This window comes from Typopeltis vanoorti, chromosome 21 (genome assembly GCF_054136105.1).
Source record: "Typopeltis vanoorti isolate ZY-2024b chromosome 21, IOZ_Tvanoo_1.0, whole genome shotgun sequence".
Lineage (NCBI taxonomy): Eukaryota > Metazoa > Arthropoda > Arachnida > Uropygi > Thelyphonidae > Typopeltis > Typopeltis vanoorti.
In genome coordinates this window covers 63,482,397-63,504,636 of record NC_143569.1, presented here as the reverse complement: position 1 = coordinate 63,504,636, position 22,240 = coordinate 63,482,397, and the positions used below count along the sequence as shown (strand labels likewise).

At 34.3% G+C, this 22,240-nt stretch overlaps 1 protein-coding gene across 1 annotated transcript in view; it reads right to left on the bottom strand.

Moving 5' to 3' along the window:
- The window catches only part of Cul3 (cullin 3), a 480,205-nt gene that overhangs the window by 2,274 nt on the left and 455,691 nt on the right, over positions 1-22,240 (bottom strand). The window contains exons 17-18 of the mRNA XM_090411507.1: positions 19,799-19,868; positions 12,506-12,612 (exon numbers count right to left, since the gene is read on the bottom strand). Coding sequence (XP_090267633.1) covers positions 12,506-12,612; positions 19,799-19,868 — 177 coding nt within the window. The remainder of the gene's footprint in view (positions 1-12,505; positions 12,613-19,798; positions 19,869-22,240) is intronic.

Here is a 22,240-nt window from a genome sequence, read left to right as displayed (position 1 = left end):
GACTGATAAAGAAAAAGTACCTTGGAAGACAAAAATATAAGATCTAATAATGTTGGCAGCTTGACAGATAACAGTTTAGTTTGGAGGAAAATTGTTGATCAGAAGTTGTAATGATGTAACTTTTTCATGTCATAATTAATAGCTTTAATTAGAAATAAAATAAAACATGTATACTAGAAGTAAATTTCATGGGTTACACATGTAACAAAAATTATATAGAATTTATTCAAAAACTCCAATATATTTCATCCAACGTTGCACAGAATTTGTCAGAGAGATAGTCCATTAACTACATTCAAAAGATAATCAAAATAATGAGTCATAAATCACACATATATTAGCTTGTCTCAGTCACAGCTGAAGTATATGATATTACACTATTAGAGTTCAAAGGAACAATTGTAATTGCATAGATTAAAAAAAATGAAATAATTATAAATTTAAAAAACAACAACTTATGAACCCTTAATAGTGATCGCTTCCCAAAGTTTGGATATTGGCATATAGTCTGATTGGTTCGGATTACGTGTTTCAAGGAAAAGACAATTAAATTTGAACTTGCCAGAAAACCAATATTGTCATCACAAAAGCTGATAAAGCTAATGCAACTGTTGTCATGAATACCAATGAGTATAATTGTAAAATTATACATCTCAGATAGATCAACCTACAATGCTATCAACAGGGATCCCACAAAAAATTCAAATCAATATATTAAATAAATTATTGCACAATGTACAATCATGGAATGCTACTACTGTTAAGAAGTTACAAATGAATCTACTTGTCTGCCTCATCTCTATGGTCTTCCTAAAATGCATAAGTATGGCAACCTACTACACCCAACAGTGGACTGTATTGGCTCTCGAACTTATTACCTTGCAAAACATCTCTCGTCATCTTTGGAATCTTATTGACCATACCAACTCTTATATCAAAAACACAGCTGATTTTATAAGAGCTTTTTTGATATAACAAAATTATGTTTTTTTTTTATGTCTCCCTATTCATCAACGTACCATTACAAGAGACTTTTCAGTTTTTACAATTTGATTTCCCAGAAGACACTGCCAACCTATTTAAATTTACCATTAATGCAGGCTATTTTACATGCCATAATGAGTTGTTCAAACAAATAGAAGGAACAGCAATGGGCAGTTCTATCTCACCAGCCTTAGCTGATTATTTCATGAAGCATCTAGAAAAATAACTCTTTGACACTATATTCCCTCAGCCAGTGGTGTAACAAAAGCTTTTGCAGCCCTCCCTGAGTTTGCTGCCCCTCTCAATACACACCAAAAAAAAAACTACAGAGTCAAAACGACATATAGGGAAATATATTAAAACACTGTTTATTTTTGAAGTAAAACTTTAATTTCAACATTCTAAAATGTTATTTTTCTTGCTTTTCTGTTAGCAAAATCGTCAATGACATTGGCAAAGTCTATTTCATAGTAATGTAGGTAATTCTTAATCAATTTTATTTAGAAAAACTCCTCTCACAACTAGCAACACTTACAGCAATTGTGAGGAAAATTCACAATAGTATTGCAATATTTGGAAATTAGTTATCCAGACTGTCTTTTAGAATTAACTGCAAAAGTTCAAAATGTTGCCCGGGGGCAGACTGCCCCTCCCTAGCTACGGTTCTGTCCTCAGCCTCCTATGTGCTTAATGATATATTTGCAATCTGGTCCCATACTGAGTCAGAATTACTTCAGCTCCTAGAGAAAATAAACTCCTTGTACTTTCCCACATCAAGTTCAATAACCAACTACCTGTTTTGGATATACTGCAATAATTTGTAATCCCACAGGTCACGTTGAATTTTCAGATAATTGGAAGTAAGTCTTTACTGGCAGATACATTCACACATCCTCCCACCATCATTCATCACAAAAAATGGGCTGTTCTGTTCCCCTTTTGTTAGATAAATTAAATAAAATTAAAAGCAATCTGATATGTAATAGATAAAACTACCATTAAAAAAAAAATACTGATAATTATCATCCTTCTAACAGACTGCAATCTGAAGGGAAAAGAATTTCAATACCCTACCTTAAAAGAACCTCAGAACAAATAGCAAAGATTCTTCATAAATGCAATCTATATGCTTCCTTCAAACTAGCTTGGAAACTGTCTTCCTTCTTACTATCAACAAAGAATACGTTACCACCTCTTTCCTTACCAGGTATTAAGTATCCTGTCATGTCATGTCTCCTATTTTGAATACACTAGAATAGAATTCTGCCTTGACTAGAATTGAAGAACATCAAGACTATATTAAATTTTTGGAATATGACAAGTCTAGCCTTTCTTCTCATGCTATTGACACTAGACACAGAGTTCTTTGGAACCGAACAAAACTTCTTCACTCCAGGAAGTTTAAATTCGATTGTCTTTTCCTAGAAACACGTGAAATGTTCAGAAATCATCAAAACCTGAAATGATCAGATTGTATGCCAATATCCAAATTTTGGGAAGTGATCACAATTAATTGCACATAAGTGTTTTTTAAATTAGTAATTTCAAATATATATATATTTTTTAATCAATGCAACTTACTACAATTGTTCCTTTGGACCCTAACAGTGTAATATCATATACTTCAGCTGTAACTGAGACATGACCTGATATATGCATGATTTATGACTAATAACTTTGCTTCATCTTTTAAATGTAGCTAACCATCTATCTCCATGATGATGTCCACATAATGTTGGATGAAATATACTGGAGTTTTTGAATAAATTCTATATAATTTTTGTTACACGTGAAAGCTGTGAAACTTACTTTAATATTACTATCAGGAATTTGATGATGATGAAAAAAAGTTACGTGTGTGTGTGGGGGGGGGGTTAGAAAAAAATCTATAATTTTTATGATCGTTTCTCTTTACAGGTGGCTATAAAGTGAAATTCATCTCGAGATTTTTTAGGAGCTCCTGAGTGTTGTGAAGTAAGTAAATTATATGTTGAGTTTTTACATGTCAAAAGCATTAATGTTAAAAGTTTATTTTTCAGTTGGTTAGACTATAATAAATTTAGTTTAATCCTTTATCCAAGTGTGAGCAAACAAAGTTTGCACCTGAAAGTATCTTCAGGACTGGGGTAAGTTAGTACAACACCGGGCAACTCGTTGAAAAGGTGGAGCAAGCTAATATCACTCCTATCTTAGTATCTCCCATAATGCAAAACACATCTCCTTGTGGATATGTATAATGTTATGCATTAAGGGGAGGGCCACTACCCAGACATGAAGATACCAGGCAGAATTTTCATATCATGGTGACCACAATAGCCTGACAGTCAGGTTAGCACTGAAAGCTGTACATCATATTGTGTAAAAATGTCATATTTTGAAAGTTTATTTTTCACTTGATTAGACTATAATAAATTTAGTTTAATCCTTTATCCAAGTGTGAACAAACAAAGTTTGCGCCTGAAAATATCTTCAGGACTGGGGTAAGGTGGTATAACACTGGGCAACTCGTTGCAAAGGTGGGGCAAGCTCACAACACTCCTATTTCAGTATCTTCCATAATGCAAAACACATCTCCTTGTGGATATGTATAATGTTATGCATTAAGGGGAGGGCCACTACCCAGACTAGTTTCGACCTTTATTGAGGTCTCTTCAGTGGGAGCCAGGCCTGAGTGGAGATACCAGGCAGAAACATTAGCAAGGTCATCTCTACCTATAGGAGTTGCCAAACGGTGTGCCACCTTACATAACATTATACATATCCGCAAGGAGATGTGTTTTGCATTATGGGAGATACTGAGATAGGAGTGATAGCTTGCTTCACCTTTGCAACGAGTTGCCCGGTGTTGTACTACCTTACCCTAGTCCTGAAGATACTTTCAGGCACAAACTTTGTTTGCTCACACTTGGATAAAGGATTAAACTAAATTTATTATTAATGTTAAACGTATAATAAAACATTAAAAAAAATACATTATGGATTGATTACCCTATTATCGAGTAAGTAAATTATATGTTGAGTTTTTACATGTCAACAGCATTAATGTTAAAAGTATAATAAAACATTAAAAAAATACTTTTTTTTTTTTTTTTTTTTACTTTTATACTAATAACTTAGCTATGCAGGCAATGGAATTTCATACCACTACAATTTGCAAAGGTGATAGAAAGGTTTATATATATATATATATATATATTTTTTTTTTTTTTGTATTTTCACCAATTTTACTTAGTTGAGCAATACAAATAACTGGTGCTCACCACTTAAATGTAATAATTTATTACTACAAAGATCCTTTGGTCAATTTTAATAGCAATTCTATATCAACTCAATTTTAATTTGAATAGTATCACTGTAAACACAGCAGACACAATCATTCAGTCATTGTGAAATAACCTTTGATGCTTCAGAGCTCTATAGCAGAAAAGTGGCAGTGAGCAACATTTTCATCGGTGTCTGAGCCAGAACTGTGATATATTTTTGTGCTGTCAATTTTCTTTGCTCTTTTTGAAACCTCTTTCTTTAACAGCTTACTTCCATGTTTAATGTCTTCACTAGATACAAAAGAGAATTTTATACCAGCAATGTTGATAGAACAGAAGGTGAACATGGTTTGTGGTAACAGTATATGGATTTCAACAGTCCTTTGAAAGCCTGCCTTTATGATCAATGAATGATTTATCATGGCACCAACCATTCATAGAGTGGCACTTTACTGGGAGTAAAGTGCCACTCTATGAATAAAACGGAAATAATTTTTGAAAAGAAATGGAGTGAATTGTTATAAAAAAAAAAATAATAAATAAAAATAAATAAATAAATAAAAGATTAAAGTTCTTCAGATTAGACTTTTGACACTAAGTACTTGCTGTAAGTAAATATTTTGTTTTTCATTTTAAGCATTCGTTCATTTATTTTTTACTTTACCACTTGCTATTGTCACATGGCACACCAAACATGATCCTAAAAAAATTAAATAAGTAAATAAACTACTTTGACAAGGAGAGGGTATTCTAATTATGCTGAAAGATATAATAAAAAAATTTAAAGAAATGCAGTATTCTTCATATTCAAAAGTCTGTCTGGGCCAAAAGAGTAAAAGAAAAACTGAATGGGATGAATTTTCCTTGATTGTCACCTATCAAAAAGCATCTTTCATAAAATATTCACATTTATTTGTTCTACCAAATAACTTTTTTTTTTTTTTTTTGCTTTCAAGTCAGTCATTTTTAACTTTTTGCAAACTGCAATTTTTTTTTTTTTATAAAAAAATGCTTCAATCAAGGTGATTGTGTACATACATATGCTGTTTCATCATATGAATATATATATAAATGAAATGCACAAAAAAATCAGACTTTGGAATCAACCTAGAGCCTGCAGGGTGGAGTAGAGAACATGGAACAAGCAGGTGGCTGCCATCTTGAAAAAAAATAGTCAGTATGAAAATACAAATAAGAAATCAAAGAGTATACAAGTCAAACTGGACAACATGGAAATAAGCTGTGATTAATTTTAAAACCAACCGAACATGTAAATATTCTATGGATTCAATGAATAATCACTGCCATAATTAATAGGATGTCAGAGGAGAAAAAATAAATTATCATCTAAAGGATGCGATAACCAAATAACTCACTTTCATCAAAAGTATGCAGTTACAATTTAAATTCTAATTTGACGATTTTACATGGAACAACCTATGTAACTTTAATGGATTACAAGAACAGATACAAATGACCATATTCATGACTTATGATGTGGTGTAGCCTTGTCATCCATAAAAATGAATTCTTCACCTACAGCACCACAGAACAATCGAATATGATGTTGAAGAACTTCGTTGCAATATTGTTCACCAGTCATAGTCCATTTTTCTAGCACTTGTAGCTTAGTGCATCCATTAAGCATAATGGCTTCTCACACCATGACCCAAGCATCGCTGTATCTATCACTTTCAAGAATATTCTTGCAATATGGTAAGCAGTACTACTTTCTGCACCAGATCAAGTGTTCTCTAGAATTGGAGGAAAGACAAAATGACTCTCATCTGTAAAGAGTACATTAGTCCAGTGGTGTCCTGTCCAATTTTTATGGATACAACACCACTGAAATCTTGCACTATGATAAGCTGTGGATAAAGGGACACAGACTACAGGCCTATTTGTCACACACATCTTGCTATAATTTATTGAGATATCCACGTAACTGCACTTGAATGGAATCTACTCACAAGCTGACCTGCCATGGTGCATTGATTATGTTCTATAACCAAAAATCTGTCTTCATGCTCTGTGGTAGAGCGAGGGCATCCTCTTAGCAAATGTCTGGAACACATTCCATTGGGCTTGAAATGTTGCCCAGAGCCTGGATACAATACTATATGAGATTCCAAACTCTCTGACAACATCAGTAATTCTGATGTTGTTTTCCCATATTCTTCCTTGCGTGAAATCATCTAGAAGTCTTTGAGACATTACAAGACATTTGAGTTTGTAATTTTATTCCTTCATGAAAAGAGCTTCTTTCAAACACAATTTGCTTATTGCAGTCTTTTGCCTTTTATCCTATTGAGTGCTACCACATGATCCCATAATGAAGAAATTAAACATTTTGGATCCAGGACTAAAGAGTGGTTATTAAACCTATACACTTGCCTCAGAATCCTCAGGATACCCATTATCAGGAGGCATGCTAAAGTGGTGGCCTTTCTGAAACCAGGGAAAACTCCAACCAAAGCAAAAAAATTACAGACCTATATCACTCAGCAACCTCTTTAAACTCTATGAACTATTAATTTTGAATAGGCTACAACCCCTAATCGAACTCCAACTCATTGCTCAGCAGGCTGGTTTTAGACCAGGCAAATCCTGTACATCACAAATTCTCAATCTCACTCAATATACAGAAAATGGTTATGAGTAAAACTAGCTACAGAAGCAGTCTTTGTAGACTTAACTGCAGCATATGATACGATAAACTACATCACACTCAGAAAAAAAAAAATCTATGGAATAACTAGACTTGTCCTTCTGATCCAATCACTCTTGGAAAACAAACACTTTTTTGTGGACCTGGGGGGGGGGCACAAAGAGTCGCTGGCACCCCCCCCCCCAAAATGGCTCATCCCAGGGAAGTATGTTATCACCATTACTTTTCAACATCTACATCAATGATCTCCCCATCTTTCCAGGAACTAAAAATTTTATCTATGCTGATGATCTTGCCATAGCCACTTAATCAAATAATTTCAAGTCCATTGAAACTACTCTATCACTTGCCTTAAATAGTCCAACCACATATTATAGCAGTAATCAATTAAAACCAAACCCCTTTAAAATCCAGACCGGCCTTTTCCACCTAAAGGAAGCCAACAGGAAGTTGCAGATTTCTTGGGAAGGCTCTAATATAGAATATTCCTGAAACCCAGTCTACCTCGGCGTGACTCTCAATTCTACTCTTTCATATAACACACACACATAGAAAAAACAAAGGCAAAAGTTAATGCAAGAAACAACATACTAGGAAAGCTTACTTTGTCCAAATGGGGAGCAGATCCTAGCACACAGAAATCTGCCTTGGCCCTTTGCTATTTTGTTGCTGAATATGATTGTCCTGTATGGGCCAGACCTGCCATGTTGAAAAACTTGACCCAGCATTGAATGAAAGGTGCAGCTTAATTACAGGATAATTGAAACCAACACTATTAAGAGACCTGTATACTTTGGCTGGTATTGTATCCCCTTCAATTCGAAGATCTGCATTCTCAGCTGACGAAAGAAGCAGACAAATGAATGATGAGCGCCACCCACTATTTGACCAGACTACAGTGTCCTAAAACTAAGATCCTGACATAGCTTTCTAGCAACTGTTGAACCATCTAAAAACCTTCCTGAGACAAGACTTCAAAAATGGTTTGCACAATACTCTGCAAATAATACTGGTATTCCAACAGCCGAACATCTTCCACATGGTGCCTACTTGGACTGGAATACTTTGAAAAGCCTCAACAGACTTAGAACAATAGGATGCTGCAAACAAAACTCATCATGGGGCTACCCTGACTGGATCAGATAACTGTGAGTGTGGGACAACCAAGTCCATGGAACACCTTCTTCCTTGCCTCCTTCTTCAATCACTTTGCACAAAAGAGGACCTTATATCCTGCACAGAAAGAGCAGTCAAATGCACAAGATACTGGAGGAACATCTGACCATATTTATTGTATATAACTTACGTATAATAAAAAGAAATGCACGTATTAACCACAGTGAAAATTATTTACTTGTAAATATTTCATCCTAAGTATCTTAGGACATCATCAGTACAGTAGTTTACACAATAATAGGAATAACATACATTTAGGGGGCATGATTACAATAGAATCTCATTAAACGTGCGTAACGTGTTACAGAAGTAAAAAAAAAAAAAAAAAACTAATAATAATTATTCTACACAATTTTGTATGACAATTTCTCATACTTTAGGAATAGTAAGAACATCACTGCGGTTTAAATTTGGTCTGTGTAATAGGGCTTCAGAACTTTCTTTATATAAACGTTCATGTTTATATAAAGATCTATGTAAAAGTTTAAACTTTTCCCAATGGATCCTATGGCTTGGATTTTCAATTCCGTGTTGAGAGAGGCCAGATTTCTGGGGTTTAAAAAGATGACGAATGTAGTCTTGATGTTCCGAGATGCGTTTCTGAACAGACCTACCTGTCTGTCCAAAGTAAGACAATTTGCATGAGCATGGAATCTCATAAAAGCCAGGCAACATCAAAGGTGAGAGTTTGTCCTTAGGAGAAGGTAACAAGTTGTAAATTTGGTTGATAGGTTTGTAAGTAGTGGCAAAATTGTATTTCTTCATAATTTTAGAAAGACGTTCGGAGATGCCTTTGACGTACGGTATGGAAATCCTATGGACTTCTTCTTGTCTGGTTTGATGTACGGGAAAGTGACTGATGATTTTTTGAGTTGTTTTAGGATTATATCCATTTAGGATGGCTGTATTTTTTATTACTTCTAATTCTTGGTTTAGAGATTCTTCAGAGGAGCAGAATTTGTGTGCTCTGGAAATTAGTGATTTAATAATGCCAGATTTCTGAGATGGATAATGAGCGGAAGAATTGTGAATGTAGAGACCTGAGAATGTAGGCTTGTGAAAGACAAATGTAGCGACGGAACTGTCTTCTTTTCTTTGAATGTGTAAATCAAAAAAGGAGATACCCTGTGGAGATTATTTTTCTAATGTAAAGTTGATGCGATGATGAAGAAGGTTAATTTTATCTAGAAACAGTTGTAATTCATGTTCAGGATGATCCCAGACTGCAAATACGTCGTCGACATATCTTAACCAAATTTTTAGTTTGGGTTCAAAAGTGAATATCTTTTCCTCAAGGTGTTCTAGAAACAAGTTTGCTAGGTTTAGTGATAAAGGATATCCTATTGCTGTTCCTTCTTCTTGCTTGTAAATTTGACCTTTCCAGGTGAAGTAACCTGATGCAATAACAAACTTGAACAATTCAACTATATCAGACGGAAATTTTTGAGTTAGTAATTCTATTGTTTCTTTATGGGGAATGTTCGTGAAGAGGGAGACAATGTCAAAGCTAATTAACAAGTCAGTTTTTGAAAGTTGAATGTTTTTCATTTTTGTGTGAAACTCTGTAGAATTTTTGATTGAAGAGACTGAGTGGCCTATGTGAGGATGGAGAAGGTTAGATAAGAATCTTGATAACTTGTTGGACTGCTGATACAGTCTACAATGGATCTGAGTGGAACATTAGTTTTGTGTAGCTTAGGTAAGCCATAAATTCTAGGAGGGCTGCCATGGTATGTCTTAAGTTTTTTGATTGTTTCTTCATCTAAGGAGGAAGTTTCATTAAGTAGCTTATTTAATTTTCTGAGTTGACGTTTTGTAGGATCATAATCCAATTTGGCGTAAGTATTACAATCTCGAAGAAGTAAATTCATTTTTTGGTCATATGAATTTGTATCAAGAACCACAGTGGTATTTCCTTTATCAGCTCTGGTAATGATTATGTTTTTATTACATTTTAAAGATATAATAGCTTTCAATTCTGATGGTGAGATATTTAATTCCGAAGGTTTGGCACTGGCATCTCCTTTATCACCAAACCTAGCACTCTTGTTTCTAGAACACCTTGAGGAAAAAATATTCACTTTTGAACCCAAACAAAAAATTTGGTTACGATATGTTGACGACATATTTGCAGTGTGGGATCATCCCGAACATGAATTACAACTATTTCTAGATAAAATTAATCTTCTTCATCATCGCATCAACTTTACGTTAGAAAAAGAATCTCCACAGAGTATCTCCTTTTTGGATTTACACATTCAAAGAAATGAAGACGGTTCCATCGCTACGTCTGTCTTTCGCAAGCCTACATTCTCAGGTCGCTACATTCACAATTCTTCCGCTCATCATCCATCTCAGAAATCTGGCATTATTAAATCACTAGTTTCCAGAGCACACAAATTCTGCTCCTCTGAAGAATCTCTAAACCAAGAATTAGAAGTAATAAAAAATACAGCCATCCTAAATGGATATAATCCTAAAACAACTCAAAAAATCATCAGTCACTTTCCCACACATCAAACCAGACAAGAAGTCCATAGGATTTCCATACCTTACATCAAAGGCATCTCCGAACGTCTTTCTAAAATAAAGAAGAAATACAATTTTGCCACTACTTACAAACCTATCAACCAAATTTACAACTTGTTACCTTCTCCTACGGACAAACTCTCACCTTTGATGTTGCCTGGCATTTATGAGATTCCATGCTCATGCAAATTGTCTTACTTTGGACAGACAGGTAGGTCTATTCAGAAACGCATCTCGGAACATCAAGACCACATTCGTCGTCTTTTTAAACCGCAGAAATCTGGCCTCTCTCAACACGAAATTGAAAATCCAAACCATAGGATCCATTGGGAAAAGTCTAAACTTTTACATAGATCTTTATATAAACATGAACATTTATATAAAGAAAGTTCTGAAGCCCTATTACAGAGACCAAATTTAAACCACAGTGATGTTCTTACTATTCCTAAAGTATGAGAAATTGTCATACAAAATTGTGTAAAATAATTATTATTAGTTTATTTTTTTTATTTTTATTTACTTCTGTAACACGTTATGCAGGTTTAATGAGATTCTATTGTAATCATGTGCCCTAACTGTATGTTATTCCTATTATTGTTTAAACTACTGTACTGATGATGTCCTAAGATACTTAGGATGAAATATTTACAAGTAAATAATTTTCACTGTGGTTAATACGTGTGTTTCTTTTAATTATGATCTCACAACAGGTTTTGTTATTTAAAAAAAAACAAAAAAAACTTGCGTATAGTTTCTTTTTTCTTCTTATTTTACTTATTTCCTGTATAATTTACCTATTAAATTTAAACTGTTCTCATTTATAATATCATAATTTGTTGTAAATAATGTTGTACCAATTTCTTACTAGTGTACCACTTGTGTTTGGATGTGAAATAAATAAATTGATATTTTTTATTGTGGATGGTGCCTTTCTTGAATTCTGCTGATGTAGAGTATGAGTTTGTTCTAGTAGCTGACTTTTCACTCTTCATCCTGTTCCCTAACAAAAACAGTGGGAGACCATGTTTAACAGGGTGATGCCTTAGCTGGCATGACATTTCAGGGTTTTGATTGACTTTTTTGAATTCTGCTGATGTAGAGTATGAGTTTGTTCTAGTAGCTGACTTTTCACTCTTCATCCTGTTCCCTAACAAAAACAGTGGGAGACCATGTTTAACAGGGTGATGCCTTAGCTGGCATGACATTTCAGGGTTTTGATTGACTTTTTTGAATTCTGCTGATGTAGAGTATGAGTTTGTTCTAGTAGCTGACTTTTCACTCTTCATCCTGTTTCCTAACAAAAACAGTGGGAGACCATGTTTAACAGGGTGATGCCTTAGCTGGCATGACATTTCAGGGTTTTGATTGACTTTTGTTTTAAGCCTATACAAAATACAAATTAGTCAGCTAAACTTTTAATTTGCACCCCTATCCTCCTTCAGTATCCAGGTAGATATCTACTTCAGATGGACTAGCAAAGTTACACGAAATGATAAACTACGCAGTTGGTTGGCCACAACAACTCTCTCAAATTATGATCATGGATATTTCAAAATAATAATGCTGCTTGTTACTGCAAGCTGTAGTAAGTAATTAATTACCAATAATCACATTAGTAAATTTCCTGGTAAATAGTAGACACTGCAGAGATTTTGCATTTGTAAATAGTTTTTACAAAAACAAAATAACTATCTTGCTATAGTTTCCTGAAACTACAAGGATAATTACAATTCTAAGTTGACCTAAGTTTCATCACCTAAAATATGAAAGAGTTTTTTTTTTCCAATTAAATGTTAGTTTTTTTACAGTCATATATATAAATTTTAAGATTGCTAGCTGAAAGCTGTTTATCACCACAAAACTGTAAAAATAATTTTTTTCTAACCTGTCTTCAGCTGTCCTAGTAAGGTATTCTCTTTCGATAAGACCTTCTATGCGCTTCTTAATAACAACTGGACTGGGAATAAACCTTGATTTTAATTGCTCTGTAACCTTAAAAATAAATAAACAAAGAAACATACATTTCAATTCATTCCAATGCACACACATATAGGTGAAAATTAAAAAAAATTTTTTAGGAATAAGTTAGTCATTGCACGAACAAAAATACTTGGTAACAGCTGTTATCTGTGTACAATTATTTATTTCTTGCCTTGCAGAAGGTTGTTTAAGATTAATGTCAAAGCAGCTAAGGTGTGTGCAATATATCTGCCAACTGCATGTGTGCATTGACTAGTCCGTTTTATGAGAGGAAGAAATACAAGTTTCTAGGAGAAAAAGCTTAGTCACTTCTCTGTTCTGTTTTATTTCTATTTTATACTCTATTTTATTCTTAGAAATGGTGATATGAAGCCAAATTATTTGCATATTCTCTTACACCATTTTTTCTCCCAACTCAAGCTATTCTTGCCTAATTTTAAAAATATATGCAGGAGTGCTAACAAAATAATGCCTTCTAATACTGGTAAATAATAGGAGTAATTTCAGCTATATAAAAATGGGCTTTTCTTGAATTGTATTCTGCAGTTTTATACAACTTTCTTGTGACAGCTTCTCAAATGTTTTAGTTTCAGAGATAAATTCAGTTAGTCTTGGCTATATGGCAGGTGTTCCAAGTCAGAAATTGTTGCAATAGTGTGATTTTGTCAGCTCATCATGCTTGGAAGAAAAGCTGATGCATGATAGAATGAATTCTTATTCCTCTGTGACAATGTTTGCAGTGATATACTGTAATGCTCAGAGCAATGGCGGTGGTGTTAGCAGATCAGAATTCTGAAGAAATACCATTCACATCACAGAGCAGTGAACAAAACTACTAGCAGAAGGTGCTGTCTTGAACCTGTTTGCAAACCTTTATGATAGTATTTCACGAAGATTACTCTCTTGTTTTCAAAATGATGCACTCAGCTTTCATCCCCTGTAATTATGTTGTGCAAAAATGTTTCCCATGCTCGCAAAAGTGCTGATGGGAGATTAAGAAGTATACATGGTGGGTTGTGTGGAGTGGCATTCCTCTTGCAATGAATCCTTAGACTCCTTGGAGGTGTCATGTAATAATAATATTGCAAGAAACTATTGGCACATATATACAATAACTGCTATATATTACCTTTAGTTTTGGTTCCTTGTCCATTATTTCTCATCTCCTGTGAACCATGTCAATTCTCTTTGATTATTTTATCAACACGATTGCATGAGCCAACAGTTTCTGTTCAATGACTTCCTGCTATATTACCATTCAGGTTCAGTTGGCAATACGTCTAAGGATGTGTACAATTTAATGCTGAATACTCTCAGGAAGCAAGCCATAGGACCAAATATGATCTAATTTCTTTATGTTTATATCTTTTTTTAAACATTAAGCATTTTGAAAATGAATGTATTTTACTGATCATGCTGACTAATGCTACCATTTGCACATTTCATTGCTGATAATTTCATGAATCATTAAACTGTTAATCATTTTTTTTTTTTTTTTTTAAACCTATCATAGTAATTTCAAAACAGTGCAAAAAAGGGTCACTGAATACAAGGGCTTACACTTTTTTTAGCTTGACCCTATCAGCCAGGGAATAATATTTCTTATGTTATTCAATAATATTTCTTGCACCACAAGAAATAGCCCCCCCACCAGTGTATATATATAGATAAATAAAGAATAAGCTAATTGCATATCATGTTTAACAGCACATGATTTTAAATCCAAACATCTGATAAATCATTTGATTCAACTGCTGATTTACAATTTACATAATTATTTACTGCAAGATAAAGATTTGGTAATAGCAATCACCATTTGGCCTATAACTCAGCTGTTCTTCAATTACCCCCCTCCCCCACTTTTTTTTCATAGTCATTTCTCACGTACGTTTCCATAAATCTTTGTAGGGATGCCTGGTAAGGAAACCCCTAATTATCACATTTAGTTATATCCCTCCCCATTTTTTTAAAATATAAATCGGTAAAATGAGTGCTACTCAAATTATCTGGATTCAACTTTATGACTAAGCATTTTGAATCTGAAATAAAAAGATTGAAATACAGTGATGCAAAAAGTTTTAACATAGAACTTAATTAACAATGGCTATTTTTCCACATTTTAGGTTTTTCTGATGGCTTTTTTACCTATATAATTAAATGCATCTTAATTATATAGGTAAAATTATATAGGATTACTCTTCTGGATATTTACCAACATTCTTCCATCATTTGGTATCTCATTTAATAAATGTTCGATGTAATTAATGCAGATATCTGAAATATCCTTCAGTTTGAATATCATCTATATGTTTTTGATTTCGGCTGAAGTGCTCTTTCTTTCATTTTTAAACTTTTTTATTAGCCTTCAAAACATTTTGTCATCTTCGTGCATTATTCCTTGATAGAATAATGCATATGCTTATCTATTTCTATTAAAAAACAACTATTCTACTTTTGCAAACAACTCAGTGAGTTATTTTATGTTTTGCTTTAGAATGGAGCAAATCAGGTTTGTGGCTGCACCTTTCCCTTTGCAAACTGATGATATAAAAAAACATCCACTTTTTGATATATAAAGAATTTCATGCATATAATTGTCTCTACTCTAAAACAAAATGTAAGTAGTACTTTCCAAATAAAGAAACTAGGAATTTTGCTAATACCAGCAAAACCACCCACATTCTCCAAGGGGGGGGGGGAATTATACTTTTTAACCTATGTAAAGGGAAATCAAAATTTATTAACAACTCCTTGGGTACCAAACCCAAAATAAACAAACAGTGGATAACCCAAGAAATCTTAGCTACAATAGAAGAAAAAAGAGAGGCCAAGATACTTGTAAACCAACAAAACAATGAAGAGAATAAAGAAAAATACAGAGCACTAAAAAATAAAGTTGATAACCTGTGCAAAAAAAGCCAAAGAAAAATGGTTAGAAGAAAAAGCTAAGAAATGCCAAGTATACCAACAAAACAACCTAAAAGTCTTCCATGACAATATAAGAGAAATTACAAAGGAATTCTCAGCAAAAGCAGTAACAATGATAAACAAGATGACTGAAACCAGGAATATTGAAGATAAGAAAAATCTGATCAAACCATTTTAAGACTATCTTTCACCAAGAAAACAAAACTACGATGCCAACAATAGAAAAAAAATAACCACCACCGAAAAATTTCACGAGAAGTTAGATACACAATAAAACAGATGAAAAACAAAGCACCAGACATTGATACTATCTTCACTGAGCTGTGGTCATATGGAGACAGCACACCAATAGAATATTTAACAATCCTATTCAATAAAATACTATAAACAGGAGAGATCCCAGATGAGTGGAGAACTGGAAAGATCATCCCAATATACAAGAAAGGAGACAAAAGAGACTGCAGAAATTACAGACCAATCAATTTACTCTCCCACACCTATAAAATATTCGTAAGAATTATACAAAATAGATTAAAAAACACCTATAAACAACTGATAGGCATAGGCATTGCTTTATCTAGTAGAACTTTAAGAAGGATTTCTCTGTTGATCCTATCGAAAACTTGTTTAAAGTCCACAAAACAACAATATAGTTCTTTATGGTCTTCCCAACTGAGTTCTACTAGTTGGTGCAATATGAAAATCTGCTCTATTGGTGAATAGTTTCCTGGGACCATTCAATGATAGACCAGATTTTCACATTGCACCAACTATCAGAGCTCAGTTGGGAAGACCATAAAGAACTATATTGTTGTTTTGTGGACTTTAAACAAGTTTTCGATAGGATCAACAGAGAAATCCTTCTTAAAGTTCTACTAGAAAAAGCAATAGATAAATGTATAATACAGTTTCTGATAAAATATTACTCTAAGACGAATGCAATAATTAAAAAGGACACTCATAACAGAACCCATAGAGATCCAAAAAGGAGTAATGCAAGGATGCCCATTATCCCCATGCCTATTCAACATATATCTAGACGAAGTTATAAAGAAGACTATACACAATGTGAGCTTGGAATCAACGTCAATGGTTTAAACATAAAAAATATCAAATATGCAGATGATCTCGTCCTTATTGGAAGAACCCCAAATGAACTACAAAGGTTGATAAACAAGCTAAACAAAACCTGTAAAACATGACATGACAATAAATATACAAAAGACAAAAGTGAAGAAAATAGGGAGGAACAGAACTACCATCTCAGCCACCTTAATGGAGAACAAATAGAACAAGTGGACAACTTCATATATCTTGGATCAAAATTAACAGAAATAATAGATGAACTCGAAATAATCAAACACAAAATAGCAATAGGATGGACCACCATGGGAAAAATTACAGAAAATCTGGAAAACAAACAAGATATCTAAGAAAGCCAAAATCAAATTGTATGAATCAATAATTATACCAACACATCTACGGAGCAGAAGCGTGGAAAAGAGAGGAGAAAAAACTGCTGGCATTTGAAATGAAATACTTAAGAAAAATAAATAGAACAAGTTGGATAGAAAAGAAAACAAACATCAGTCAGAGAAGAATTATTGTATATAAAGACAATAATAGAAAAAAATTAGAAAACAACAACTGAGATCGTTTGGCCACACTGTACACATGGACGCAGACAGACTTCCTAACTTCCTAATCAATAGTTTTCCAACTGAAAAAAGAAGACCCGGAAGATCAAGAATTACCTGGCTGAAATCAATAAAGAACATTTTGGGATGCAGAACATATAAGGAACTTTTTGAACAGCAAGGAATAGAGAAGACTGGAAGAGAAGAAAATATATTTTGTGCACTGTAACATGAGCATCATTCAAGGAGACAGCAAAAGTGGTTACAGCATTCAAAATATTAACACAAGAATGAGTCATACTTTCATGTGTCTCAGTTACAGCTGAGTGTACAGAAAACTATTAAAGTTTTAGGGAACCAGATATTCAAAAATAATAAAAAAATTTATGAACAATTTATGGTGACTACCTCCCAAAACCTGGAGACAGGCATGCAGCCTGTTCAATTAGGATATTGGTTCCATTTTGTAAAAATGGTTTTACAAAAGGTGGATTGAAGCAGTGGAGAAAAAAAAAAAAAAAATCCAGCATACTACACCATTCAGCTTATACTGAAGCATGCAATAAATGCAACCACCAGCAAATAGAAATCTGACTTCATAAAGACCAATGGCATAAAATTCATGTTATTTATGCCTTGCAAAGGCTACTGAATATAACTTCTGCTCAGAGCACATCTTCTCCTCTCTATTTCACTCAGATGGTAATACTGTTGCAGCACCAAAGAGGGTACTGGCATCACTCTTCAGCTCCATCTATCACAGATGACCAAGACAGATCACCTCCTACCACATCAGAAACAGTGCATCATATGCCTCTTGAATGCAATATCTGTTCACCAGCACTTCCATCTCTTCCCCTCTCTTGGATGGTAAAACTGTTACAGCAGAGAAGGTGCTGACCTCCTGGCATTACTCTTTAGCTTCATCACTTACATAGATGACCAAAGCAAATCACCTCTTACCATGCACCTCCTGTAAAAATCGCAGGTTTCTTTAAACCAATCACCATTATCTCCTCTCCAAAATAACAAAGAAAGTCATCAATACGATAAAGAGCCAAGAGGCTATTTTTTTCCAACTAGGTTGTGCCACCTAGTGTTGTACTACCCAGGTGTTGACTTACTCTTGGACTCGCTGATAGTTCTTCGACATGAAACTCTTAGATTTCGATCTCCTAGTTTCGTATCCGGCTTTAAAATAATGAGGGATTTATTATCCCCTTAACTTAAAGTCATCAATAGTCGATTTTCCACTATTTAGAGGCCTACCAGTTAACCCGTGACCACAAGCATGAACTCTGCAACTCTAAATTCATGGCTGCCCTTTCATATACACCTCTCACTGAACAAGTGGGAAAGATTTAAAGAAATATGTTGTTGATGGTCTTGATTTTTTCTAAATCATTTAATCATGTCTGGCAGTGAAGCCTAGTCAGTAAATGGAGGGAAGACCATTTTTAGTCTACCTGCCAACCTCTGTAATTTGTTAGCAAGTTTTCATTCTGATCATTCACTGCATGTCATGGTTGATGACTTCCAGCTTCTTCACTGAGGCAGAATTACCTCAGGGCTTTGTTCTATCACCAACCTTCTTTCTCCAATACATAAATGATCTACTTTCAATTACCTCTAATCTTATCCACAGCCCTGCTGACAAGAATACACTTCATTTATCCTACTTATTCAACAATGCTCAGACATCCCAAGCTTCACTGATCTCCATACCATCCTCAGGTGGAGAGAGGATAACTTGTTCCTCTTTGATGCTACCAAACTACCATCTTGCCTTTTTTTTTTTCCCCCACACAAAAGGAATTTCAGCTCACCTACTATTACTCTAAGTAATACATAAATCACTAGACAGGATCAGAACTCACTCCTTGACTTACATCACACGCATCAATAACTTCCTGAGCCTCTAAAAAACTGGGTCTTCTCTGTACAAATCCCTAATCTGCTGATTCACAGAATACCATTCACATGTTTGGGGTGATGCACCCAAAACATCCCTAAAAATTCTTGATGCTCTCCAGAGAGTGATTCGGCTGACAGATGATCCTTCTCATTTCACAAATGCACTGTTTCAGCTTTGTATGTTTTCAGCTTTATATGATTACTTCCACAGTCCCAATGAACTGGCAACCATTATTCCTCTGCTTTCTGTTGGACCTGTTACAACAACAGTTGCTACCAAACATCCCTTTCCAGCTGCCTCATCAGTTATTCCATCTACCCGTGTCTTCTCAAACAGCCTTCCTCATGATGTATTCCTGAACAAATACATCTTACAAACTCTCAAGAAAAATGTCAACAGATTTCTTCTTTCCCAACCCAATACAAATAATAAGATGTAATTTTAGTCATACAAATTAAAATTAAGCACAATATGACCTGAATACTATTCTACAGTCTGCTCTAAATGCTAATATAACTTATTAACTGGGAAATGAAAGCAATTAAATACTTTCATGAATGTACTTGAGTAAGAAATTTTTTAAAACCAAATGTCTCATGGAAAATTATAACCTTACTGAAAACCTTATATGTAAATTTTAGAAAGTTACTTGTATATGGTAAATTAAGAATTTGAATTTTTTTTAAAAGTACATTATGAAATGTTAATTTTTACTTACCTCTGCAACAAGAACATTATGTTGCATTCTTTTCCTAGCTTTCATTATCCTCACAATAGCAGCTTCAATTGTAAGAATGAGGTTAAGGATATGTTATTAATAAAATTACATTTCAGTATAATATAGTTCATACTATGTTAAACTACCATAATTCATTTGAAATATATGCAGTGTCTTGAAGAAATGCATCCCTTGAATATATGCTAATTGGAAAAAAGTCAATGGGCACCATAGTGTGAGGAACAAACAGCCATGGCATCCATATTAATAAGATGTAGGAACTCCTTTCACTGCAATGACTGCAGTAATCCTATGGGGAAAACTTTCCACAGGCATACGATAGCAATCAACAGGAATTTTGGTCCATTCTTCCTGTAGGTATGTAATGTAGTCCTGGACTGTTGTGGGGCAGACGTTCCTTGATCTCACTCAACGTTCCAGTTCATCCTACGGATGCTCAATAGGATTGAGATCTGGGCTCTGTGGAGACCAGTTAAATGTGGTGACATTCATGTGCACAAACCACACAATTACATCAGCAGCCTCATGAAACAGTGCACTTCTTGCTGAAGGAGACAATAATCAGTTCCATAGAAATGCCAGAAAGTAGGAGGAAATGCAATGTCCACAGAGTTCAATGTTTGTGATACCATAAACAAAGGTTCAAGGCGAAACCAGGAAAAACACAACCATACCATCATACCACCACTTCCAAGTTTCATAGGTGAGGTTATGCAATCTAGTAAGATACGGTGGACATCTGCACACCCACAGCAGTCCACCTCCTTGGTAAAGGGTGTAGCATTATTCATCACTCCATAATACAGCTTTCCAAGTTTCCATGTCCCATTGTACACACACTCTTTGCATCACTGAAGAAGACTGTGTGTTGGTTCAGGTAATGTGGTGCTTGCATATTGTAGTCCTACCATGGAAACCCATGTTGTGAGTCTTGGTTCTGAATGTTTTTGTACAGATTCATGTTCCAGTCGATGCCCAGAACTCCACATTCAATGTGTCGACCAACGAATGGTGGTTTTTACATATTATCCTTTGTAGCACTACACTCACCAAACATGACCATGTTTGGTGAGTGTAGTGGGTTGTTCACTGCAGGTAGCACTTGCAGTTGTTCAACTGCAGGTAGCACTTGAACATACCTACAGGAAGAATGGACCAAAATTCCTGTTGATTGCTATCATATGCCTGTGGAAAGTTTTCCCCACTTTCATCTCAGTATGGTATCGCTGACTGTTGACCCGAGATGGTCCAATTTGTCAACAATTTGCTGAACAGATAGGCCTGCAACATGACATGCTATCACAGCACCTCTTTCAAAGTCTGTCAGTTCCCTTCTCAAAGCCATTTTATCCAGACACGGCTGCACTGTCTTGGGAGCAGAATATATTTTTCCAATTTATACCAACTACACACACATGACTCGTTACATGTCATGATACACCTTGCCAACGAGAGGTGTCCATTGACTTCTTTTTAAGCAGTGCACGTGTCCCAAAGAAATTGTTTTTACTCCCTAAAAAAAGTTTCAGAAAATATTTAAGCATGTAAATTACTCATCATTCATAAACAGGATAGTGAATAGATGAAAAGACCATCAAAGGAACTGGAATTATTTTTGACCTCCAGTTCCAATCACAGTAGAGTGAAATGGACATTTAGTAATGAAAAAAGTAGACCTTGATAATTAATTTGTGGTTATGATTCTAGGGAAGATCAACAAGTTGTGTTAGACTGCAAGAAATAAATCAGAACGCAATCAAGTAGTAAAAATGGCAATTATGAGAAAATACAAGCCAAGAAATGACAGACTCCATAATATATTATTTATAATTTTGATGTTGCTTGTAATGCACTGAGAAAATCCTTCTCAATTCTTCAATAACAAATACAAATACAAGCCACCTTAAAAAAAAAAAAAAAAGATCCTGATAACATGCAAAAGGAAGAAACCATCACCTGAAAACCTAAAATTAGAGAACAGCATTTATTAAACCATAAGTAAATAAGAACAGAACCATCCATTACAATGTACAGTATATATTACAGGATATTATATTCTATATTCTTGTATTTATCCTTGAGCACAGCTGTGATGTTATTTCACATGCAAACATTTGTTTGACTTCACTTGTGTTAAGGATAAAAACAAGAATATACTTTCTTATTAAGTATAATTTATTTTTAACCAAGCAAAAAAATCATGCTACAAGTAACTGTGCTCTGTTTAAAAAAAAAAAACTGTTATTAACTACCAAGTTGTCTTATGGCACATGCTATGAAATGACATGGTAATTCAGATTTTTTTAAATTAATTTTTTTCAGTGAAATGCTATTTTGTGCACGTTCATTTATAAATGAAGTCTCTGGCTACACTCTGGAGGAAAAAGGTAAAAACAAAAGCTGCATTTTTCTACCAATAGC